Source organism: Cetorhinus maximus, chromosome 18, assembly GCF_964194155.1.
Source record: "Cetorhinus maximus chromosome 18, sCetMax3.hap1.1, whole genome shotgun sequence".
In the NCBI taxonomy this organism is placed as follows: domain Eukaryota; kingdom Metazoa; phylum Chordata; class Chondrichthyes; order Lamniformes; family Cetorhinidae; genus Cetorhinus; species Cetorhinus maximus.
This window is the reverse complement of record NC_135896.1, coordinates 36,095,251-36,122,720: the sequence shown is the minus strand read 5'-3', so window position 1 is coordinate 36,122,720 and position 27,470 is coordinate 36,095,251. Positions and strand designations below refer to the sequence as shown.

At 42.4% G+C, this 27,470-nt stretch overlaps 1 protein-coding gene across 12 annotated transcripts in view; it reads left to right on the top strand.

Annotated features, from left to right (window-relative positions):
- LOC144693065 (ena/VASP-like protein) overlaps window positions 1-27,470 on the top strand; it is a 329,238-nt gene that overhangs the window by 178,545 nt on the left and 123,223 nt on the right. For all 12 annotated transcript variants that reach the window (XM_078562400.1, XM_078562402.1, XM_078562397.1 and 9 more), the window contains 2 exons: window positions 4,155-4,323; window positions 18,649-18,826. In XM_078562400.1, the coding sequence (XP_078418526.1) occupies window positions 4,155-4,323; window positions 18,649-18,826 (347 nt within the window). The remainder of the gene's footprint in view (window positions 1-4,154; window positions 4,324-18,648; window positions 18,827-27,470) is intronic.

Below are 27,470 nucleotides of genomic sequence, written 5' to 3'. Positions count from 1 at the left end.
GTTTGGGGCTGGGTGGGGAGTGAGGGCTAGGGTACCTAACATTCATGTACAGATGATGGCCCACTGCCCTAGTAATCAGAAGCCAGCCTTCTAACCTGCCCACCTCTGCATCTGGCCACCTCAGGCCTGCTCCAGGAAGCAACGGCCTCAATTCCAGTCAGCCCCACTGCCCCATTATGAAATTAGCATACAAGGGCACTGCTAGGCAGGAAGCAGGACTGCGACATCGGGAAATCTCGCAACCTGCGATTCCCACCTCAAAGGGAAAAATCCAGCTTATATTTTCAATGACTGAAAAGCCATTTGTATCACTAAAAGTTTATTTTGGAGTCAGTTGATAGCATATGGGGAAGGTAAGGGTTTTCAGGCATCATAGATTCAAAATGGTCTAATGTATGTTTCTGGGGATCTAAAAATATCAAAAGATGTGAACATTCTGACTTCAGTGTGCAAATTTTCTGAAGATGTAAAGGGACTCTATCTTAAACATACATTATGATTTAAATAAACTATTAGATATAAATGGAACCAGTCAGAAAAACAAATGAAACCTGGCATTGTCTGATGGAATCTTTTGCATCTATGAAACAAACCATATAAAAGAGTTTTAATGAGGGAGGAAGAGCACCAGTCACATTCGTAGTGCTGTACAGAAAAAAGTGGAAATTTTCTTAATGTTATGATGTGTACATTGTGATCATTGTTAGATATTTCTGGTGACAATCACTAACGTAACTTTACATGTTGGAAAGGTCAAGCTATTTTTGCTACAGTAATTGTGTTTACTCTGTTTTCACAACTTGCCTATTCTGTGGTATTATTTCCTGACGTCTTAACTTTTTAAATTTAATTTTTGTTCAAATTGATCCTCTGCTAATTACCAACATTTGCAGGCAAAGCTTTCAAACTCATTCCCACGATTGTCTAGGAAGAGGTGCTCAGAAACAGCTGATTGAGCATGATATGATGTTATCTTTGGTATCTGCAGTACAGGCTATTTCAGCTGTTCACTTTTCCCCCATTGAAATTCTACTCTCTGGTAATTTGATGAAAATGATGTGTTAAGTGCAAAGCCTATGACTTCTGAATCCTGAAATAGAACAGAATTATGCAATTCTGCAACTATTTTTGTTCCTAATTTTTACGGTGAATGAAGGGGTATTTCATTTCTATTTGGTGGCCAGATGACGGAATGATTATTGTTCATGTTGAGAGCAACTTGAGCACTTCACAAGAACAACTGTAGTTAACCAATACAAATTTGATCACATGGCATTCAATGATGGCTGGTATCTGTTTTTTGAGAGTCCTACTTTTTTATCTTGGCTGAGTTGGTAGCGGTCTCACCTCTAAGTCAGAAAGTTGTGGGCTCAAGCCCCATCCAGTTTTTGAGTGTGAAATCTTGGCTGAACTTCAGAGCACTACCTGAGGGAGTGCTGCATTTTTAGCTGCGATCCTTTTATTGAGACATTACATTGAAACTTCATCTGACTATTCTAGTTTTGGCGGATGTTAACGATCCCATGGCATGCTCTGAATAACACTAAGGAATTCTCCTGAAGTCATTGCTAACATTTTCTCCTCACCTTTAACAGTGACTACACCTCAAAAGAAATCCATTTTATCAGAAGCTATTTGGATTATCCTGAGAAGGGTGCTAATGTATTTTTATTTTCTTTCCAAAAATATACTTTATTCACAAAATTTATTACAAAACATTTCAACTTGAAAATTGTAGGAAATGCCATAAAATTTGAATTGTCTCTATATGGTATGTTCCACTCTTAGGTGCCTCTGTTACAATTGTAATTCTCTTGATATTTACAATATAAATTCCACGTCAGGCATGCAGCCTGGGAGCAAAACATTTCAAATTAAGAAATTACAGAAGGCTGGGGTGCTAAATAGATTCTCTCCCTCTTTATTTCTCTCTCCCCCAATCACCCTTTCTCTTTTTTCCACTGGATTTTCCCATGTCACATACCTTTCCTAGTTGAGGTAGGGGGCAGTGACGTGTATCTAGGCCTGAAACCAACCAGTGGAAAATAGTGTTCAGTGGAAAATCACCTTCAGTTACACTTTTTACTCATTCTCCTAAAGTCCTATTAAATGCTTTTCCATTAGAATCCAGTTATAATAGGCAACTTCCTGATTTGGGACTCTCCAGCATCAACCCTGATCTTTTTCATCAGTGTCCCATCACAATGATGCTGATTTTAAAGTGTGTTCATTACTCCACTTCCAAGTACTAGTGTCAGGTTTTTAGATCTGTGTGGACATTATGTTATACCCCTAAGTGGAAATACAGTTGTTTTGTTTGTAGCATTTCAGGGATCTGTCCAAGTTCACTGACTCTCTAAGTCAATCTGTTCATGGAAAAATATTCACTCTAATTCCAAATTCTGCAGGGAATAGGGTCAAATTACAATGGAGAGAGAGGGAGAGGTAATTGGTTGTTCTACAGGCTACACAGTGGGTTACTTCCTTTATCAGTGATCCTGAGTTGAACACAAAACCACTTGTCCCAGCCAGGGTAAAATTCCTCAGTTCCTCACTGGGGTTCTGGATAAGGCCAGCAAGGTACATGAGAGTAAATTTATGATCCCTGTTCCCAATGGGAAGCCATGTTTAAGGGGAGTGCAGGTCAGAGATAGAGAATGGGCTACAGAACTACAATGTGGATTCTCAGCCTGCAGCCCCTACCCCCCCACCCTCCCATCCACCAAGCCATTCCTTTCATGTACAGCCCTGTTTTGGGAGCATTGTATTGGTGAATGTGCCATATAATCTACACTTTACTGTAAACATATATCTAGTTGGTCTGTTGTTGGCTGAATTTTACCGGCGCTGTCTTCCCCGCCTCCCAAGTCATTAAACATCAGGCCGCCCAACACAATATTATGCTGGGAACAGCCTTAATTGTGTCAGAATGGGACTTCAACCCTCATCTGGGAGGAAGTCCTGCCCTCAAGAGCTGCAGGCCATTCTGATTGGCTAGCAGATCTGTAGTCCCAGCAGTGCCAAGATAGAGTGGTGGCCACTGCTGGGACTAGTCAGCTCCCAAGAAAGAAGACCGATAGAGTCCAGACTTAAAGGTAAACCTGGCATTTTGGACGGGCCTGACTGGCAGACCCCAGCGAGTTGCTGGGGGGTGTGGCTTTGAGAGGCTGGGGGGAGTTATAGGATGGAGTGATCTTATGGGTTTGGGGGAGGGGTGCTTCCGATGGGTACAGCATACACCCCAAAGGATGTACCCCCCTCCCTGCCCGACAGCAGCCCATGCAGTGAAGGCTGCTGGGCTATCTGCTTTCCCCCGCTGAAAGTAAAGTAGTGACAGAGGTGCAATAAGGTCCTCAACAGGCCATTAACAGGCCATTAATTGGCCACTTAAGGGCCTCAATAGGCGGTGGGAAGGCCACACTCTTTATTTTGAGAGGCCCCGCCTTCAAATAGGCCAACAGGGGCTGTAAAATTGAGCCCAATGAATTCCATGGTGCAGATTGTTTCTGACTAAAGGTGCAGAAGCTTTTGTGAAGAAAAAATATAAAAGAAGGACATCAATTGTTGTGAGCATATAGCAAATGCTATATGGATGAGTGCATGCAGTTGAACTAAGAATCAATTTTAAATGCTGTACGTTATGAAATAAAGTGAAATGGCGTAAAACAATGTGTAGATTTATAGTGACATTCTAAGCCAGGAGAGCCCATGGGTATTTTTCATAAGCTGTTGCTCGTTGATGTGCGATATCAATTTTATCTTGAAGTGACAATAAGGCTATTGACCACTGGACTTTGCAGAAACCTAATGCATTCTCTTATTTAAATGCTTACCAATAAACTTTCCTTTTTGTGAAATCCACCTCGCAGGTAGAAGGATCCCCTAAAAGTAGAGGAGAACCAAACTGATATTTGACTTGTACAATCAAGAACAAAGAAATTTGATGTGCTGACCATTCCAAAATACTTTACAGCGAAATCTATTTATTCTCTTGTCACAGTTGAACAGTGGCATTACAGCTCTAACATAGTTGTCATCTTTTATAGCTTATATTGAAAAGTACTTTGCCTCCCTCCCTGGACTTACACTCATATATGTTGATATTTGTAGGAGTGCTGCTTTCTTAGATGGCTAATTTTCATTCTCCTTTTCAGTGAACAGAGCATCTGCCAAGCACGGGCCTCGGTTATGGTCTATGATGATTCAAGCAAAAAGTGGGTCCCAGCCAAACCTGGACAACAAGGGTTCAGCAGGGTCAACATCTATCACAACACCTCTAATAACACCTTCAGAGTTGTTGGACTGAAACTACAGGACCAACAAGTAAGTAGAAGGGATTGACTTAGCCCTGACAACCACTTTGTAGGTATGGTGAGTCTTGAAGTTTGAATGAGTCAAGATGCAACAACCCTGCTTGAGTTCTTAGAATATTTAGGAACAAGGTGTAGATCTTTCCTTCCAGTAGAACGTTTACAACTACAGTGTCATTGATTCTACCTGATTTATCCAAGTTCCCACTGGAGCTGGATAGCCATACCTCTACAAAGATAAAGCTCTGTATTGTGCGTCCCTTCACAGAATCACAGAATCTTAACGGCACAGAAGGAGGCCATTCAGCCCATCACATCTGCAGCAGCTCTCCAAATGAGTATTATGACCTAGTGCCATTTCCCTGCCTTTTCCCCGTACCCTTGCGCATTGTTTCTATTCAATTAATCATCTAATGTCCTCTTGAATGCCTCCATTAAGCCTGCCTCCACCACACTTCCAGGCAGTGCATTCCAGACCTGAACCACTTGTGTGAAAAAGTTTTTTCTCACATCACACTTGCTTCTTTTGCAAATCACTTCAAATCTGTGACCTCTCGTTCTTGATCCTTTTACGAGTGGGAACAGCTTCTGCCTATCTACCCTTTACAGCCCCCTCATGATTTTGAACATCTCTATCAAATCTCCTCTCAGCTTCTTCTCTCCAAGGAGAACAGTCCCAACATTTCCAATTTACCCCCATAGCTGAAGTTTCTCATCCCTGGAACCATTCTTATAAACCTCTTCTGCATTGTCTCCAATGTGCTCACATCCTTCCTGTAATATGGTGCCCAGAACTGTATCAGTTTTCCCTTAATGCTGAAGATAATTGGGCAAAGGTTCCATGATATCAATAAAGAAACACAAGGTAAATTATTCAGCCCTGATCAGTTGCAATGTACAGGTATTTCTGTGGTCCAATCAAGACTGTCCATTATATTGCATAAATTATTTAACCATCTCAAGTCAATGCTTGTCCTTCCAAATTAGAATCATAAAAGTTTGTAATATAGAAAAAGGCCATTTGGCCCATCCTATTTTGCTAGCAAGTGTTGTCCAATAAAAATCCCTAATTAGACCCTAATGTTAGTAGAAAGTGCCTTAGAGTTATTTCAACATTACTCAGTGTGATACTCTGCCTTCTTTCTCTTTTAGCAAAGTTGATAATTCTGGCATAAATTCAGGCAACTTCTAGATTTTTATCCAGCAGTTGTGAGCGGTACTTTGACTTCATCAGAGTGATTGCTGAGAACGTTGACGCTCACAATCAGACCTGCTCCTACTTTCTATTCAGCTTCTATTTGGATGCTGCTGGCCCTTTGCCGTGATATGCTCCTGTTACAGCTGCATGTTATTGGTTGGGTTTACATTCTTCTGCTGTCCCGGGACAGTTATTAATCACAATGACAGCTCCCCTCTCCACTCCACTTTCTAATAGAAAGGATAATTGAGCGGGATATATAACAGGCAGCCTATCTCGCCTGGTTTATGGCCCTGCTGAAGTTGAAAGTTCCAGCACATGATGTTGGTGTTTTCCTGATACTGAAGTCTAACATGTTCATCCATGTTGCATATAATTTTAGCAGCAACCAAGGAAGTTAAACACACACAACAAAGAACACACGCACACTATGGGCGGGATTAAAATTCCGGTTCATTTTATCATTTTATCATGAAATGCACGCGAAGGATATGGTACACATTCATACTGTGAGTATGAGTATTAAGACCACACATCCAAAAACTGTGTCTCTCACTCATTTTTTAATTAATCAAAAATGCAGTTAGCCACCTCTGGATTCCCTTTCAGCAACATGGGGCAAGTGGCTAACATGCTGGGCAACTCTCTCCTAAAGCCATTCAAAACTAAACCCACTGCCCATCCTCTTCTCTCCCCATTTAGTTCCATTCATAACCAGATATTCACCCAGTTCTTTTCTAGATTAAAAGAGCATCTAGTACTTCTGTTGGGTTTTATTCCACATACCCAGTACTTGGTGAGGAGAAAATTCTACTTGTGTCCCTTTTCAATCTACTTTCCTCTACTGAAAACAAGTTAACTTCTGTGAGCCTCACTTCATTACTTAAATTAATCCTGAATTATTTAGCTTTTCAGAACTGCACTCTCAATTTCCAAGCACATCCCTGCCAGAGCCCCACCCTTATACCCATGGCCAACACCACCAACTCCTGAGAGAGTTATGCTACTGAACTGCCGAAAGATATTTAAACTGTCCTTTACTCAGGGGGAAAGCATAGTTAACCTTGTAGATTTTCAGGGTCTTGTTTTTTTTTCTAGTGTGGGATGGCAATAAGAGCCCAAAGAGCAGTGCATGATTTTTATTCTAATGATGCCACATCCATGCATACAATGGCAGGGTTAGTGGAATACCTGTGCTCACGACCCGAAGACTTTCAGGGCTAGAAAGTATTGAGTGTTATGCTGATGATCCAAAAGCGTTCTTCAGTCTCTCTGTCATTTCATAAATCATGGATGCATTATACACACAGCATCTCTACTAACAAGGAATTTTCTAGTTAAAAAAAAAATTGTAGAAGAATGTCTGGTAATGATTCAACTGTAAACAATGACTTACTCTCTTTTGTCTGCTGTCTATTACAGCATCGCCAAAAATGGGGAGCCTTCACATTCTTTTACTATATTGTCATAATGTTGTTGGAATGTTTACCATGGTGTACCCTTTTAAATATGTATGCTTGATAACTAAGTTTATCTATAATTACCTGTGTAAATAAGCTGTATGTTTATTAACTGGATAGAGCAGTTCTTGACTTAATGTGGATTTTCTGGACCGAAAGTCATTTTTTCACAGAACAAATGTAAGCATTAATTATAAAATTGGGCAGCATTGCTTAGGCTGTGGATTGGCAAAGGTCACATTAACAAGTTGCCCCCTCCATCTGCTCAAAGATGCATAGTATGGTTATCTAAAAGATACTTGCTAAAAACTTGCATTTTTGTAAGGTTAATAGACTTCCACTCAAGTTGATTAGACTATTCCACAAGTTTAATGGACTATTTCAGATGTAAGGAAGGAGACAAAGGCTCAAGTTGTATTTCTGAATTTTTCTTCATGATTTTTCTGAAAATTCTGCTGTTGATTTTAAGAGTACATTGTACAATGGAACCTGACTATTCCACCATAGAGGAAAAGGTAATTGAAAGTCCCAGTAGTAGATAGTTGAGGAATAGCAAATAACAATGATGGTTACTGCTCTAAATTTTGATTGCTTCTTGCTTCAATCCCCGCTAACTGAACTCCCCTCTAGTGCTTTGTTCATGCTAGCTTTGGAACAGCTGATTCTTTCAGGAATGATCAATGAGATGCTGCCAATTTAAAAAATCAATACAAGAGTGTGGCAGTATCAGTGTACACCATGCCAGAGAGGGAGTGGTACTATACCAGCTGTTGTTAGATTCATCATGCTGTCTGCTCACCAGCTCAGGAACACATTTAAACAGGTGGACTGTATACCCATCTCAAAATGGGCTTTGTTGTGACACTCAAATGGGTTTATGGAAGTGAGCGCATGCTGCCTCTGTTACTCCCTTATGTAACTAGGAGAACAGTAGTCTGCATCAGGAAAATGTAGGAAGCTTCGAGCCAAACTGTTCCAAAACTCACTCACATAATTGATTGAAGTATAATGATGGAGATGGGTGAAGGACAAACTAAACGCCAGCAGCACAGATTTGTCTCCCATGATCTGCAAAAATTCTATGAAGATTGTGGGTTCAGAGGTGCTGCCAAAGATGCCATGGTGAATTGTTGCAGTGTATCACACTGTACACTCTGCAAACACATTATGCCCATGTTGGAGGAAAGTGGATCGTTAAACGGACTGTATTGTCCTGATTGGTGTCGAACTTCCTGAGTGTTGTTGCAGCAAAACCTATCCAGGTGAATGGAGAGTTTTCCATGTAGATGGTGGAGAAGCTCTGGGGAGTTGGGAAGTGAGCCACTCACCTGCTCTAGTATCCATGCTATCCTCAGTGCACCCCCAAGTGGTGTTCAACACAGAACAGTCTCATTCATCAGCTGAGGGAAGGCAGCAGATGGCAATCAGCAGGAACTTTTCTTGCCCATGTTTGACCTGAAGCCTTCTTGGGATATGGAGCCAATGTTGAGGATACCCAGGGTCACTCCCACCCAACTCTTTACCACTATACGAGCTATCCTATTAATGGGTTAGAACATACACAGTGATGGTGCTGGAGGAGTCTGGGACATTGACTAATATCTGTGATTCTGTCAGTCTGGCTTAATTGAACTGAATTCAAATTCTCAGACTGTCATTAATTTGAATTTACATTCTCTGAATTACTAATCCAGGCTTCTGGACTGCTAGTCCAGTGACATAACCTAATATGCTACACACAATTCATGAAACACCATGGACATCCCAAAGAACTCCAAATTAATGAGATCTATTATAGTGAAGTTCAGCAGAAAGTGAAGGTATATTGATAATTCTGTAATGTAATCAGCCCCCAGAAAGTATACAAGAGCAGTCATGATTAATTCACTATATAATCATTCCCTTCCTCCCTGTGGGAAAGGGCTGGAGTTAGGAACTCACTGTGAATGAACCAAATGTGTTTTACCACCCTGTGCTACAGTGCATTGATGTATAAAAGGCACTGGACTGTAACATTGGTAAGTACTGTAAAACATTTTTAAGGGGTAGAACATGTTGACAATGGTAATACTTAAATGCTGAAGGAAGCTATTTGATAGCTGACAGCCCTTTGATTACATGAGTCCTAAAAATAGCTATGCTGTTGAAGCGTGGATGGTATGTCAAGTTGTGAATACGTTTTCAAAGCTTTAACTATGTGAATGAGTCATTCATGGATGATTAATGCAACAGGCTATAAAACAAAAGGTCATGTTAAATCATCCAAGTGCAATATAGCTTTTTTTTAAAAAGAGTGTTCACAGTAAAAGCAAAACTACTTGTACTTTAAAGGAAGTTACTGCTTCAGAAATTAATGGAAAAAATTCTACATGGATCACTTATGCTGCAAAATGGAGCTCACTTAAGAACATAAGAAATAGTGGCAGGAATAGACCATACACCCCTCGAGCCTAGTCCACCATTCAAAATGATCATGGCTGATCTTCGACCTCAACTCCACTTTCCTACCCACTTCCCATATCCCTTGATTACCTGAGACCAAAAATCTGTCTATTTCAGCCTTAAATATGCTCAACAATAGAGCATCCACGACCCTCCAGAGTAGAGAATTCCAAAAATTTCAGAACCTTTGAAGAAATTTCTCCAAGTTTCAGTCCTAAATGATTGATCCCTTATTTTGTGCCCTGTGTTCCATATTCCTCAGCCAGGGGAAACAACTTCCAGTGTCTACCCTGTCAAGCCCTTTCAGAATCTTGTATGTTTCAATGAGATCACCTCTTATTCTTCTTAACCCCAGAGACTATTGACCCAATTTACTCAGCCTCTCATCATTGACAATTCTCACATCTTAGGATCCAACCTAGTGAACCTTTGCTGCACCACCTCCAGCGCAAGTACATCCTTCCTTAATAAAGAGACCAAAGCTATGCATAGTAGTCTAGGTGTGGTATCACCAAGGCCCTATCCAATTATAACAAGACTTACAATAAAGACAACATGTCATTGGCCTTCCTAATTGCTGGACCTGCACGCTAACTTTCTGTGTTCCTTGCATGGAACACCAAGTCTCTCTCAACATCAACAGTTACAAGTTTCAAGCTATTTAAAAAGTATTCTGCTTTTCTATTGTTATGACCAAAGTGAATAACATCATATTTCCCCACATTATACTCCAACTGCCACCTCGTTGCCTACTCACTTAACCTTTTTATATCTCTTTGCAGCCTCTTTGAGGCCCCTTGAAAGCTTACATTCTCGTCCAGCTTTGTATCATCAGCAAACTTGGATACATTACTCTCAGTCTCTTTATCCAAGTCACTAATATAGATTTTAAACAGCTGAGGTCCCAACACTGATCCTTGTAGCTCCGCTAGGTACATTCTGCCAAATTGAAAATGCCCTGTTTATCCCTAGGGCTGAATCGTTCCAGATTTGCACTAAGTGTGGTAGCAGGCGGGAGAAAGGACATTTTGCCCTCTGGCCGCAATGACAGGTTTTCACGCCATATCGTCCTATTCCCAACTCATTAAATATGCATTCCTGGGAGACACGCCTGGTCACTAATTCGCCTGCCCCGTCATCACCTCAGGCCTTCAGTAAACCGGTCGCCATGTTTAAAGGCCATCTCTGCAAAGAGCTGGCACTCTTCAAGGGATAGGAAGCTGCCACAAACTGATGGCTGCCAAAGGGAGGAAGCATGCTGCCCCCAGATTTAGCGATGCCTCCCTGAAGCGCCTACTGGACGCAGTGGAGACCCACCATGATGCCCTCTATCCTCACTCTGGGCGAAGGCCAGCAAGCAAGATCACCAATCCAGCATGGGAGGCGGTGGCAACGATGGTCAGCGCCTATGCTGTGCAAAAGAGGACAGCCACCCAGTGCAGAAAGAGGATGAATAGTCTTATCTGTTCCACCAGGGTATTCTCATCACTCAACTCTAACACTCTCAAACTAATCACACATCCACAGGGATCTCACATCCTCAAGAGACAACACCATTAACCCTCGCACACACCCTCACATCTCCGTCAGGCTTATCTCCTCTGGAGCTCACATCCCCATCCCATCCATGGCTCCGCTTACCACACAAACATTCCATGCAGTGCCATGTGTCCTGCTCACACTCTCTCCATCTGTTTTCATGCAGGAGAAGCTGGCTCACAACAGCTGGGAGAGGTACCAGACCGGAGGTGAAGTGGCCCACATTAGGCCCCTCACTCACTTTGAGGAGCGTGCCATCATGCTGACTGGTGAGGATGTGGACCATGCCTGCGGTGAAAGTGAGGCGAGCACCCACGTGAGGATCCTGCAACACATTATCCCTCTCTCGACGCAACTGTGAGTGCTCTCTCTCCTGCTTTTGGCTCTGCTGCCATGCACTAACTATCTCTACTTTGGTTCACAGGGAGCTTTGCCCAGTGACCGACACGCTCAGCCAGCCAGTGGCTCAGCTCCATCCAGGACCGCATCTCCAGTGAAGAGGACACTTCATCCATTGAAGACCTGGAAATAAGCAGCCTGGAAGACCCGTCACAGTGCTTAGAACATGAGAACATAAGAAATAGGAATAAGAGTAGACCATTCGGCCCCTCGAGCCTGCTCTGCCATTCAATAAGATTATGGCTGATCTTCTTGTGCTTTGATTTCCACATTCCCATCTAACCCCGATAACCTTTGATTCCCTTGCCTGAAGCAGTCCATGTCCAAATGCAGCAAGGCCTGAACAATATCCAGGCTTGGGCTTACAAGTGGCAAGTAATCACGTCACGCAAGTGTCAGGCAATAACCCTCCCCAACAAGAGAGAATCCAACCATCCTGGGGGTTACCATTGACCAGAAACTGAACTGGACTAGCCATATAAATACTGTGGCTAAAAGACCAGGTCAGAGGCTAGGAATAGAGTGACGATTAACTCACCTCCTGACTCCCCAAAGCCTGTCCACCATCTACAAGGCACAAGTTAGGAGTATAATGGAATACTCCCCACTTGCCTGGATGAGTGCAGCTCCCACTACACTCAAGAAGCTTGACACCGTCCAGAACAAAGCAGCCCACTTGATTGGCACCATATCCACAAACATTCACTCCCTCCACCACTGATGCACAGTAGCAGCAGTGTGTACCATCTGCAAGATGCACTGCAGGAATTCACCAAGGCTCCTTTGACAGCACCTTCCAAACCCACGACCACTACCACCTAGAAGGACAAGGGCAGTAGATATGTGGGAACACCACCTCCCGGAAGTTCCCCTCCAAGTCACTCACCATCCTGACTTGGAAATATATCGCTGTTCACTCGCTGTCGCTGGGTCAAAATCCTGGAACTCCCTAACAGCACTGTGGGTGTACCTACCCCACATGGACTGCAGCGGTTCAAGAAGGCAGCTCACCACCACCTTCTCAAGGGCAACGAGGGATGGGCAATAAATGCTTGTTTTACCAGCGAAGCCCACATCCCGTGAATGAATAAGAAAAAAGAATCTATCTACCTCTGCCATAAAAATATTCAATGACCCCGCCTCAACCACCTTCTGAGCCAGAGAATACCAAAGTGGTACAACCCTCTGAGAGAAAAAATTTCTCTTCATCTCTGTCTTCAAAGGGCAACCCCTACTTTTAAGACAGTGCCCCCTAGTTCTGGACTCACCCACAAAAGGAAACATCCTTTCAACATCTATCTTGTAAAGGCCGTTCAGGATCTTGTATACTTTAATCAAATCAGCCTCACTCTTCTAAACTCCAGTGAAACAAGCCTGTCCAACCTTTCCTCATAAGACAACCCACTCATCCCAGGAATCAATCTAGCAAACCTCCTTTGAATCACCTCCAATATGTTTATATCCTTCCTTAAGTAAGGAGACCAAAACTGCACACAGTATTCGAGGTGCGGTCTCACCAATGCCCTGTATAACTGAAGCATAACATCCTTACTTTTATTTTCAATCCCTCTCGTAATAAAGGATAGCATTTCATTAGCCTCTTAATTACTTGCTGTACCTGCATACTAACCTTTTGTGACTCATGTACTAGAACACCGAGATCCCTCTGCACCTCAGAATTATGCAGCCATTCTCCATTTAAGTAATATTCTGCTTTGTTGTTCTTCCTACCAAAGTGAACAACTTCACATTTTCCCACATTAAACTCCATTTGCCAGATCTTTGCCCACTCACTCAACCTATCTATATCCATCTGCAACCTCCTCATGTCTGCTTCACAACAGACTTTCTTACCTATCTTTGTGTCATCTGCAAATTTAGCTATCATATCTTCACTCCCCTCGTCTAAGTCATTGATGTAAATTGTAAAAAGTTTAGGCCCAGTACAGACCCCTGTGGAACTCATACCTTCTACCAGCGCAGAGGCACACACCTTGGGGGGACCTAGATCTAGAGCAGGCTCGGGTTCACAATCCGGTGGTCACCACACTAACACATGTCCACAGAAGGAGGAGGCAGGTTCAGTCGAACTCCCCAGCACTCGGAGGACTGCTGGGGAAGAGGCATCTGTGAGGCCAAGTCAGATGACAAGCCTCAGGATTCGGCTTTCCAACTCATTGTGAAGAGTCAGCAGAAGGCAGGGGAGCATCATGTGGAGTTGATGGAAGCCCTCCACGGAGTGGCATGCGAGTCGGAGGAGTGCGTCCGCCTGCTCTCTGATGAAATAGTGCCACATGTGCACGTTTGGAATTCTCCATGGCAAGAATGGTGTACGCCATGAAGACCCTAGTCCAGCAGAGTGTGGAGATGTGCGCAGACCTGCACTCCATTGTGGTAACCATGGGTGAGTTCCTGCAGTGGCAATGCGAGAGAGAATCGAAGCACCTTGAAGTCCCTCCAGGTGCTCCTTCCCCTCAAGGAGGCAGGCCGGGGCCCTCGAGCACCCAAAGGGAGGAGTAGCAGCCGCAGGACACCCTGGGCTATCCACTCAGGAATCTCAGTTGCTACTCTCTACGTTCAAGTCCCCTTTGCCTGTGACCCCTTCAACCTCATCCTTTGTCACTGCAGAGGGAGCAACTGGCCCACAGGAGGACAGCCAAAGCAAGGCAGGGCCCTCAAGACCTCGGCTTTCCAGAGGACCTGTGCTGAAGTCATTGTACAGGCTGCCTCCACCCCTGTGGATGTTGTCAGGGCAGCACCTAGAAGAAGTGGTAGGGCTCGAAAATTTCTGATCACAAGTGGTTCCATGGGTGAACACACTTTGTCACTTTATTATCTGGAAATATATTCACTTCCATTGAAAAATGTGTTATGCTGTCTTTCAGCTTCATTAACAGACTTCGTGAGTCCTCCCCATGCATCCCCCCCCACTAGCATAAGTGAATCTGGAAGGAGAGGTGTATGTATGCGGCAGGGCCTTTTGGAGCTTCGTGCAAGCATTCTCCTACACACGCAGGGCTTTCCTCCCATCACAATCATCTCAAAGTCCCAAGCATTTTCAATGCTGCCTGCAGGGGTTCTCTTTCAGTTGTCCATCCGAGCTGACCTGCATCTCCGCCCACTCACTGATCGCACTCCCATGCAGCACCTGTGCCCGTCCAACACGAGGCTCCACTCACTTTCGATTTTAGAAGCATGGTGGTGATTCAGTTCTTCATTTGCTCCCCCAACCTTTCCCCTCCCCCAGTCACCCATGTCCTTTCCCCCATCACTGTTGACCCCCCAGCATCACCTTTCACCTCCCCACCGTCACCTACCAGCCAGAACCCTTTTCTTTCCGGGATGTTCAGGTGAGCATGCACATTCCCTACCTTCCCGAGAATCCCACCCCCATCCACATTGACCTCCCCGACCTCCAGGATCCGTGTCTGCCTCCCAAGTCCCCACCATCCACACTCACTGTCCCTTTACCGCTACCTTTGCACCCTCACGCTCCCACCCTACCAACCAACTCTGCCCTCTCTTATTCTCTGCATTTTCTACTTTGCCCACCCTCATTTCACTCCGCAGGAGGCAGTCATCGATTCCACATACCAGGAGGCAGTCATTGACTCCACAGACCCCTCCCTTGCACGTTCACCTGGAAATCCCACTTCATCCTTACTCCTTCCTCCCCCTGGACTCCTTCCCCCCCTCCAAACTCCTTCATCCCCCTGAACTCCTTCACCCCCTCCGAGCTTCTTCGCTAACACATTTGTCAAGATGTCTTCTGGGCTGGCGTGTTTTCCCGCCAACGTGGACAGTAAATTTGACGTGGGGGGGATGATTCCGGCAAGCAAGGCTCATAATTAGATGCAAATGTTTTAAGATGATATTCCAGATGTGTGGTGGCAGGAAAGACGGCCCGTCATTGATGAGTGGAGCGGGTAATGGTTTCATGACAACATGAAACCAATTTTTGGCCTTCTTGCCATATTGTCTACTCACACCCGTCATGATGCCCATCGCCAGCAGGGATGGAAAATTCCAGCCTTAGTCCTTGCTTCCTGACCATTAATCCTCCATCCACGCTAAGATGTAGCTCCCAACTCTGAGCCCTCACCTTGCTTGTTAATCTTTGGTATGGCACCTCATTGAATGCCTTTAGGAATTTCAAGCATACTACATTTACTGGTTCCCCTTTATCTACCCTACTAGTTACATTCTAAAAAAAAACTCTAATAAATTTTGTCAAACACAATGTCCCTTTTGTAAAATCATGTTGGCTTTGTCTGATCATGCTATGATTTTCTAAATACATTGTTAAGACTTTCTTAATAATAGATTCCAGCATTTTCCTGACAGCTGATGACAGACTAATTGACTTGTTCCCTGTTTTCCCTCTCCGTCCTCTCTTAATAGCTGTGTTACATTTACTAACTTCAAACTCTATGGTCTGTTCTAAAATCAAGGAAATTTTGAAAAATCTTAACCACTGCATCCATTATCTCTTTTAGAACACTAGGATGTGGTCCATCAGGTCCTGGGGATTTTTTGGCTTTTAGTTCCTTAAGATTCTCTAATATTTCTTCTCTGCCGATATTAATTTACTTTAAGTTCCTCACCTTAGCCCCTTAGTTACCTTCTATTCATGTAACATGTGTCTTCTACTGTGAAGGCAGGCATCAATATTTGTTCAAAGTCTGTGCCATTTCCGCAAACCACATGACAATTTCTCCTCTCACTGTGTTTACTTTAGCTACTCTCCTTTTTATACATTTGTAAAAGCTCTTATAATCTGTTTTTATGTTCCTGGCTAGTTTACTTTCTTGTTCTATTTTTACTTTTTATCAACATTTTGATCACCCTTTACTGGTTTCTACAACTCTTGCAATCCTAAGGCTTTCTATGATTCTTCACAACATTGTAAGCCTCTTTTAATTCAGTAGTATCCTTGACTTCCCTAGTAAGCTTCATCGAGTGACTGTCTGTAAAACTCGGAGAGCAGTCAGACAAGATAGTGAAATCACAAGGCAGGTCTAAAGTAAGAAGGCCCTTTAGTCCATTTAATTTCATCATTTCCGAATATGAACCCTACTGTCTTCCTATTACAGTGTTTGATTGTCTCCTAAATGAATCCATTGTCAGGCCTTAGTCTTGAGAAACCTTCCTCGGTGTTGCTCTAGAAATGCTTTCTGGAGCTTGATTTTCAATCCCCTGCGAGAACAGTTGCAGGAACACTTTGAAAATCGTGCTCCCAGATCATGTCATTATACTGATGCCTCCAGGATGCACTGTTATTTTCAATGTGGGGGTGGGGGAGGGATTGCGGATGGGAAGACATGGGGAGCTTGGAACCCGCTCACCTCCCATCAACTGCCCATTAAGCTCCTTGAGGAGCTTGTTAACAGATGGGGAGGGCCAGAAGGCAATTTTCAAATCGGTGAGCCCTAACAGTCTGGTGCACAGTAGTGCACCCCTGTCAGATACAATGCAGGGAGCGATCAAGAAATGTTTTTCCTGAGAAAACTTTTTGGCAACAAGGGTTATCATGTCAGATCAGGTGTAATACCTTTTCAGGGGCTGTCTGGCCACTTCTCTGCGCCACGAGACTGCTGGCCCTCTGATGTCCTGCCTCCTCTATTCTACAGGAAAGAAGTAGGCCCCGTCATGGCTGCCATCTGCCTTTGAGGATTGCACTCAGCAATCAATTCCCACCTGGAGGTGCTCAGCGTCGCTAATTGGGCATTGAGCTTGCCACTGGCCTAATTAGGGCAACTGCATTTGAAGATAAGTGATACAAACACAGCGCAGGGTCAGCACCCAGAAGTTATCCGAGGGTTGGGTTCCAGACCACAGATTGAAAATCAAGTGATAGGTGTCTGTTGTACAGTTTTCCATCTTAATTTATTAATTCTGAAAAGATACAATGTTGTTTTCAGATTCTCAATTGTAGAGAAGATTCCATGAATTATGTTACTTAGTATGCCTGACAAAAATACTTGGTTATTAGATTTTTTTAAATTACATTTCTGCAGTGTCCATGGCCCTCTGGAGAATAAAATTTCATTGAATGTTTCACAGGAAATAGACAAAAATGTCACTATTACTATTTGAAAGAGACTCTTTGCAAACATTCAAAATTTGACTGTCACTTACGACACCAGTGTGAGAAATTCTGCTTACACATGTAGGGTGTTTATGCACTGTGGCGGAGCTCGCTTTGCCTGACTTGAGTACTATGAAGAGTCAGCAGTTTAAATGTGCAGATTTCAATCTGATGCATGCAGTGTAATAAGGTAATTCAGCTATGATTTTATACTGGCCTGTGTTAAATTATAACATGTCTTCAAATAATAACAAGATCAAAAAAGAATTTTGAGACCAAAAGATGGTAAGCTCAGGAATTTTGAAGAAAGTAGAGTAAAATTTAGACAATGGGTAATTTGAAAGCTAAACCTTTAATTACTGACCATTTCCGATCATCATCCAAATACTGTTGATGCAATCATTTTGCTGATTCTGAATGTTGTCGCACAGCGCAAGAATATAGACCAGGCGAAAAAAGAACAGAACTTTGACTGTCATAATGGCAATCGGCTAAGCAGGAGCTTACATTAAACAATGTGGTGTTATGTTTCTAAAGCTAGAAGTACACAATTTTCTCTTCTCTTTTGAGCTGGTGAAAGTCCAGCCCTTTGATTTATTCGTATTTGAACATTCAGTTCCCTATTTAGATAAATTACTTTTAATAGCATTTTTTGGTCTGCACCTGAAATAAGGAACTGATTTAACATAGAATAACTTTGAAAGTATTATACAGTTGTGGAACTGAAAGTTTTTTTGCTTGGTTTCACAAGCAGCCTTTAAACTGGAGTATCTTGGAGCTTTGATAATCCACATTATTATTCAACTTGAATCTTTGCTTATAGGATTTTTAATATGATGTATTTTCCAAACATTTAATCCAGAATAACTAGTTTATGTGTTTGAAGTGGCTTGGCATTGTGCCAACTGTGTTAGGAAGTAAGATGCCCTCAACTGACTTTCCAGGATTCTACCTACTCCATTTTGTAATACATTCCTATGAATACCTATAAATTTGTCTGCAGAAAATATGCCTACATACCTTATAATAAGTATTCATCAGAGTTAACTTCTCCTTTAACACTCTCGAGCCATCAATGTTACTTTTAAAGAGCTTATTAATTTAATTAATAGCATATGTTTTCAATTTTAGAAAGCAAACTAAGCAATGCGTTATGGTTAGATTTACAAAAGAAAATGCTTTTGTCATGATCTAATTTGATCTTGTTTGTAGGTAGTCATAAACTATTCCATCGTGAAGGGACTGAAGTACAATCAGGCTACACCTACTTTTCACCAATGGCGAGATGCTCGACAGGTCTACGGGTTAAACTTTGCAAGCAAGGAGGAAGCCACAACCTTTTCCAATGCAATGGTGTACGCTTTAAATGTGCTGAACTCACAAGATGGAGGTATGTAACTGTTTGCTCTTTATTGTAATCACATACAGGTTCCCTGGAGTGCCATCTATTGTTCCTGCTGTTAGTTTCATATGAACAACAGGCCTTGCAGAAGCTCTGAAGCTGTGGCTATATTTAGCCATCTTAGCCTTTCATATTTTGTACCTGGCATAATTCTACTTCAGTTCTATTTTGTCACTTTCAGAAAAACTAAGCAATTTATATTGGATTTACTGAAGGAAGGACATTAAACACTCAGGTCTGGAGTTTTGGCTTTGTGTGTAATCAATGATCCAAGAGAAAATTGTGACCCAAATTGCCCTAGTTTTGAGAAGCATTTTTTACCCCTCAAGTTTAGGCTCAAACTTATTTGTATATTGCAAAACATCATATCTGCTGTGAACCAACAACTGGGCAGCTCAGCTGGTAAGACTGAAAATAACTTTTAAAAACTATATAGAACCATTTGCTAGTTATATTGGTGTATCATTTTCGTAATAAAATATAAGAAAGAACATTTTCTTAATAAAATAAGCAAACAAAAGCTTTCAAAAATGCCTATTAATGTCCTTGTGCAGGAAAAAGAAAAGCTTAATATTAGTGCCTCCTTAAAGGCCAGCAAATGGGCACAATCAGAGGAAATTTGCAAAGATGATTTGGGGGTGTAGCCAGTTATTTTTTGAATAAGTGGAAATGAGTACAGAAACTGAATTTGTGCTGGAGATAATTTGTGGTTTAAATTCCACAATATTTTGTATTTCAGGTGAATTGCGCTGAAATGAGTGGAGTAACATAGGCCTCAATCTGACCATCTGAATTGCTTTCAAAAATCAAAATATTGTATTGAATTTGGATACATTTATACATTTTCTTTCTTGATTTGTCTATACCATTTCATTATTGGCTGAATACTAAACCACACTCAAAGGTACTAGTTCAGAGAATTTACTGATTCTGTTAATGCAAGTTAAATTAATATGACTTGAGGCCACCATTCACCCAGGTTATTTCACCTATTGTGTGTATATGTTTGTGTGTGCACACGTGTTTGGATACATGTGTGCATACCTGAAGTTGTTTCCCCAATTACGTCATCAGTAATCACACTTTAAACAACAATTTAGGAAAAAAATCAACTGAAATATAATTTTTTAAGAAATCCTAATGATCAGCTTTCGTCTATAAATAAGACAGTGATATTTGTGGCGTTTCTAGAACAAATAATTGTGTGGGAAGCTCTATTCAGAAATGTGAGGCAATTCCTTCAGCTGTTGAAAAGTATTATTATTGAAATCTATTTCAAATCATGTATGTTTTTTCAGTGTCCGTTAAAATCAAATAGAACAGTGAGAGCTAAATTATTTATTTAACCCTTCCACTGGCCGCATCATTTCAATCTGACAGCTTCATAAAGATAAGTATTGTCCAATCTTATCTAACAATAACTTTCATTTATATAGTTCCTGTAACATAAGAAAAATCCCACTGTTCTTCACAATTAAGTAAGGAACAGTCACTGAATCCAGTCTGCAGATGAAGTATATTGAGAAATCCAAGTTAAGCTTCAAAGTCAAGAAGCAAACTGTTAGTTTCCCCCTAGCACTTAGCTACCTTGTACTGGCTAAGAATAATTCCCCTGGTGAGAGGTTCAAACTGTGATTTCATCAAACTTTTTAAGACACATTTTGTCTGCATTTCTCATTTAATGTGGTTAAACTCCATTATATTGATTATTTTTATATCCATATACTTCATAATATTCATTATTCACCATTCAGTAAATTCATTTTTGATGCCACCTGTAGTAAAGAGGTTGGTAACCTACACCTAACAGATTACTGCATGACTGGTCTCACAACCGATCTAAACCAAAGCATAAGACAGCAGAAATTCCACTGGAGTTACAGTGGAAGCCCAGTGGATCCTTGCTATCAGCGGCTTTCTGCTTTAAAACACACAGTGCGTTCTTGGAGAGTTTGTCAACTAATACTGGGGTAGATTTCTGTTTCTGGCTCAATTCTGAAATTGTGCCCAATGTGCGCTTGGAATTGCATTGATTAGGTTATAGTTCAAGTTCCGATTAAACCTAATTTGTGTTATCACAAACAGAAAATCTGCCATGAGCCAGTGCAATTAGGCAGCAAAAGGAATTGTAACTGTTATTTTTTAACATTTCCATTAAAAAATAGTCATTAATGTATTTAATCAGGTAACCAGATTCATTTTTATTAATACAGCCAAAAAATGGGTTTATTACAAAAAAGAACATTTCTAATAAATATCCAGTTCTGTGAGTAACCACTGGAAATGAGTTTTTGAAAAAATTATCTTGAACTATTTGTTACACTTTCACTGGTGTACACTAGTCGACTCCCCTAATTATTGTGTAAGAACGAGCCTAAAGATGTTTATGTGCCGAAGAAAATTAGTGCAATTTGAAGAACTTAATCAGCACAATCGCAACATTGACCTGATGACTTGATTTAGCTGAACTGATCTTGAAAATTCAATACGAATGGTTTTGGCCATAACTCGCTCACATTTAAAATTCCCAGATCATTTGCCCTGGTTTGGCTGTTTTCACGTGATTTGTGCTAATGCTACTAACATAGAGGAGCAGAAATCTATCCGTAGCCTTTAATAAACAAAATGGAGTGGCAATTACAGTCAGATTGCCACTCCCCTGCTACTTACTTACACTGCAATGTAGCTACACCTTTCTCGCCCCACCTTCCGACTCGGGACGGGTGAAAAGTGTGCAGTGTAGTGGGTTCCCAAGGCCTTCAGTCGAGTACAGCAGCACTGGGGGAAAGAAAGCCATGCCCCCTTTTTACGGCACTAGCTGCCATGAAGCAGATAAGTTTAAAGGTCCCACTTTAAGAAACCAGGGAGAAGGTGAGGAAAGTGGGTAGGGTGGGGGGGTGGCGCATGGGGATGTAGAATGGTGGGGGGTTAGTCGGGGATGGGGAGGATAGTCGGGTAGTTGGGGTGGATGAGAGGGCAGTCAGGGGTTTGGGGGATAGTCGAGGGGTCGGGAGGGTAGTTGGGGGGTCCAGTGGGGGATCGGGGGTGGGGCGGGGTCAGTCCTATAGTTACCGAGGAGTTAGAAGTGGTTTTAATTCTTCTAACTTTTCCTGGATAACTATTCTGGTAAAACAGTCAGAACTATCTGAAGTCTGTGATTTAAATCTGAATATTGGATGGTTCCCAGTGCAGGGTAACAGCCCAAAGAAACTTTGAACTTCCTGGGTAATTGCTTTGCAATCGTTGCATGGCAACACGTCCAGCACATCTTTGGGGTACTGCCTGGTTATGGCATCCCAGAGATCGGAAGTTATAGGCCAATTTTTCCTAAATAAGCAAAACCTATCTTATAAAATGTCCAAACATTCTTCGTGCAGTTTGCATAATTTTAAATGATCAAAAATGTTAAACCCCAAAAAGGGTTCATAATCTTTCCTAAAGAAAGGGAGCTTCTAATTGAACCTGGAGCCAGAATGAAGAGGTGAGTTTTCTATGGTACACTGCAACCAATCAAAGGGAAACGAGTGTTTGAATTCATCTTCCAGCTAGATTTACAAGACTAGAAAAAACAAAGTGAAATACTGCTAAAATTTTCTATTGTGAAAAATAAATCAATTTTTGATAAATAATCTATTTTCCTTTGTCAACAAAAGTAACTACAGATGCTGTTAATCAACATTTCAGCCGAAGGGGTCTGGTTCACAGAGACCAGTTCTCCAGAGCTATGTGATACTAAACTCTTGGAGATTAATATTTCTAAACATTTCACATTGGATGCTCTCCTAATGTATGTATTATCTAACTGTCCGCAGGATGACATTCAACAATTTACAATAGAAGGAAATCAGTGTTAGGTATTTTAAACCTGAAATCTGGCTGAAATGAAACTTTGAGAATCCAATCTCTAGTTTGTTTTGAAGTGTTTTAGAGTACGGAAAGAAACTTGCAGATCATCCCAGGTTGAGCGAATGCATCTTCCTGTTTTAAATCTGCCAAAACTCCTTGGCTGAAATTTTCTCGTTGGAGGTGGGAATCAGGAGTCGGGATTAATCCTGCATTGCGATCCCACCTCCATCTCAGCACTGCCAGCAGGCAGTATCTTCGTGTCTTGGAGGGTGGGATTAGTCTCGAGGCGGGCCTTCCGCAATGTCGATGCGACCAAGTTAAAAGGCCCATCTTTGTTCCCCGAAACACCGGCCCAGTTCTTCAATGGCATCAGCAACTCAATCACATAAAATTAAATCTACAGATAAGTGCAAAGTCACCCTTAGTACACTCACCCTCGTTACCCCTCCCTTTACCCAAATGCCCTTCTCCCCCATACCACTACTACCCCCATAATCCCCTTCACTCCCTACCCTCTCACCCCTTTCAACCCCCTACCACCCTCACCACACCCTAAGCCTCTTACCCCCACCCAGTATCTATTTTTTAAATGGAACTCGGAGGCCTTGTAATAACGTTTGGAAGCTGTTGAAAGCTCATAAATCTGCCAAATAAACAAACATCCCTTGAATAGGCACTTGAAAAACCACAAGCCCCTTCAGTATTCGATACATCTGTCAAAATAAACAAACATCACAGAATGACACAATTGTTACAGTGCAGAAGGAGGCCATTTGGCCCATCTTGTCGGCAACAGTTTGCTGAATGAGCATTATGACTCAGTGCTATTCTCCTGCCTTTTTCCCAAAACCCAGCACATTGTTTCATTTAAATAATCATCTAATGCCCTCTTGAATGCTTCAGTTGAACCTGCCTCCACCACACTTCCAGGCAATGCGTTCCAGACCCAAACCACTCACGGTGTGAAAAAGTTTTTTCTCACATCGCATTTGTTTCTTTTGCAAATCTGTGCCCTGTGCCCTCTCATTCTCGATCCTTTTACGAGTGGGAACAGTTTCTCCCCACCTAGTCTGTCCAGCCCCCTCATGATTTTGAACACCTCTATCAAATCCCCGCTTAGCCTTCTCCTTTCCAAGGAGAACAGACCCAACTTCTCTAATCTGTCTTCATAAGTGAAGTTTCTCATTCCTGGAACCATTTCTGCACTCTCTCCACTCATTCACAGCCTTCCTAAAGTGTACACAATACTCCAGCTGAGGTCTAACTAGTCTTATGCAAGTTCAGCATAACTTCATTGCTGCTGTACTTGTTGCCCTTATTAATAAAGCCTAGGATGCTGTATACTTTATTAACTGCTCTCTCCACCTGTCCTGTCATTTTTAATGACTTATGCATATATACACCCAGGTCCCTCTTCTCCTGCATATCCTTTAGAGTTGTACCCCTTATTTTATCCTGTCTCTCCATGTTCTTCCTACCAAAATGAATCACCTCACACTTCTTTGCATTGAACTTCATCTGCCACCTGCCCACTCCACCAACTTGTCTATGTCCTTTTGAAATTCTACACTGTCCTCCTCACAGTTTACAATGCTTCCAAGTTTTGTATCATCTGCAAACTTTGAAATCATCCCCTGCATACCAAGATCTAGATCATTGATATGTATCAAGAAAAGCAAGGGTCCTAATATCGACTCTTGGGGAACTCCACTACAAACCTTTCTCCAGCCTGAAAAATATCTATTAACCATTACTCACTGTTTCCTATCACTCAGTTAATTTTGTATTCACATTGCTACTGTCCCTTTTATTCCATGAGCTATAACTTTTCTCACACAAGTCTGTTCTGTGGTACTGTATTAAATGCCTTTTGGAACTCCATGTACACCACATCAACAGCATTACCCTCATCAATCCTCTCTGTTACCTCTTCAAAATACTCCAGAAAGTTAGTTAAAGCACTATTTTCCCTTAAGAAATCCATGCTGGCTCTTCCTATTCAACCCACATTTTTCCGTTTGACTATAATTCTATCCCGAATAATTGTGTCTAGAAGCTTCCCCACCACCAAAGTTAAACTGACTGGTCTGTAATTACGGGCTTATCCTTACAACCTTTTTTGAACAAGGGTGTCATGTTTGCAACTCTCCAGCCCTTTGGCACACCCCCCCCCCCCACCCCCCCTTAGTCTAGGGAAGGCTGAAAGTTTATGGCCAGTGCCCCTGCAATTTCCAGTCTCACTTCCTTCAATATCCTGGATGCATCTCACACAGTCCCAGTGCCTTGTTAACTTTAAGTACCGACTGTTTATCCAATACCACCTCCTTATCAATTTTGAACCCTTCCAGTGACAGAGTCACTGTCACCATTGCCTGAGTAGCATCTGCTTCCTTGCTAAAGACAGATGCAAAGTATTCATTTAACATCTCAGCCATGATCCCTGCCTCCATGTGTACATTCCCTTTTTGGTCCCTAATCGTCCCTATTCCTCCTTTTACCACCCTTATAGAAAACTTTGGGGCTCCCCTTTATGTTAACTGCCAGGCTTTTCTCATAATCCCCCTTCGCTTCTCTTATTTGCTTCTTCACCTCTCCTCTGAACCACCTATATTCAGCTTGGTTCTCAATTGTATTTTCTACCTGACACCTGTCATAAGCACACCTTTTCTTCTTTACCTTAATTTCTATCTCCTTTTTCATCAAGGGAGCTCTGGCTTTGTTTGCCCTACCTTTCCCTTTTGAGGGAATATACCTTGATTGTGCCTGAACCATTTCTTCTTTGAACGTAACCCATTGTTCAGCTACAGTTTTTTCCATCAACCTTTGGTTCCAGTCTATCTGGCCCAGCTCCGTTCCTACCCCATTGAAGTCAGCTCTCCCCCAGTTAATTATTCTTACTCTGGATTGCCCATTGTCCTTCTTTACTGCCATCTTAAATCCTATGATACAATGATCACTGCCTCCTTAATGTTCCCCACTGACACGTGATCGACTTGGTCCACGTCATTTCCAAGAAGAACTAGGTCTAGCAGTGCCTCCTTTCTTGTCAGACTGGACACATACTGCTGTAGAAAATTCTCCTGAACACACTCTAGGAATTCTTTCCCCTCTCTGCCCTTCACATTACCATTAGCCCAGTCTATATTCGGGTAATTAAAGTCCCCCTGCAGATTTGTACCTCTACATCCTTCCCACTAGTTGGTGGCCTATAGACTACACCGAGCAATGTAATAATGGCACCCTTTTTGTTCCTTAGCTCTAGCCAAATTGATTCTGTCCTTGAGTCTTCTGGTACATCCTCTTTCACCAGCACTGCAACACTCTCCTTAATCATTACAGTCACTCCTCTTCCTTTTCTTTCTGCCCTATCTTTCTTGAACACCTTGTACCCAGGAATATTTAACACCCAGTCCTGCCCTTCCTTGAGCCAGGTATAGCTGCAACATCGTAATTCCACATGGCAATCTGCACTTATAACTCCCCAGTCTAATTTACTGTACTATGTGCATTCACATACATGCATTATAACCCTGATTTAGACTTTATAACTTTCTCCTTTACTCAGACTCCACCTATTAACTTACTATTTTCTATTCTAGTGCTATCTGTCTCTCCCAGTATTTTGTGCACCTTGGGATTCCTCTCTAATATTCTCTCCTGATTCCTTACCCACACCGAGTTAGTTTAAAGCCCTCCCAACAGCACTTGCAAAACACCCCACAAGAAACTCAGTCCCGGCTCTGTTCAAGTACAACCCGTCTGGCTTGTGCAGGTGCCATTTCCCCCAGACCCAGTCCCAGTGTCCCAGGAATCTAAAGCCCACTCTCCTGCACCATCTTTCCAGCCTCGCATTCATCTCCCCATCCTCCTATTTCTCTAGTCACTTGCATGTGATACTAGGAGTAATCTGGAGATTTTTACTTTTGAGGCCCTGCTTGCTAATTTTCTACCTCCTAAAGGTAGCTCTTTCTAGCTCCCTAAACTCTGTCTGCAGGACCACATCCCCCCTTCCTACCTAAGTCATTGGTACCAACGTGAACCACGACTTCTGGCTGTTCACCCACCCCCAGAAGAATGTCCTTCAGCTGCTCGGTGGCATCTTTGATCCTGGTACAAGGGAGGCACCGTAGCATCCTGGAGTCATGCCTACGACCGCAGAAATGCCTGTCTGTTTCCCTAACTAATGAATCCCCTACCATTGTTGCACTTCTTCTTCCTCCCCTCCTGTACAGCTGAGCCGCTCGTGGTGCCACAAACATGGCTTTGACTGCACTCCTCTGAAGAACCAATGCCCTCACCAGTACCCAAAATGGAAAACTGATTTGCGAGCAGGACTCCAGGGGACTCCTGCACTACCTGCCTGTTTCTCTTGGACTGCCTGGCGATCACCCATTCCCTTTCTGCCTCCATGCTTCCAACCTGCTGTGTGACCACCTCTTTGAATGTGCTATCCATGTAGCTGTCAACCTCGTGAATGCACCACAGTGACACCACCACTCGAGCACCGAAACCCGGAGCTCAAGTTTCTGCAGCTGGCTGCACTTCCTACACATGTGATCATCTAGGCTACCAGTAGTGCCCATGACTTCCCACATATTACAGGATACGCATTTCATACAACCGAGCTGCCCTGTAATGCCTTAACTTCACTTCTCTTACGTTACTTTATTTTACTTTGGTTTACTTGTATTACTTTACATTACTGGCCCTAACTTCCCCATACTCCTAGTTTGTCACTCAAATCCAAGTAGCTACTTCTTTAAAAATAATACACTTTTCTAATTTA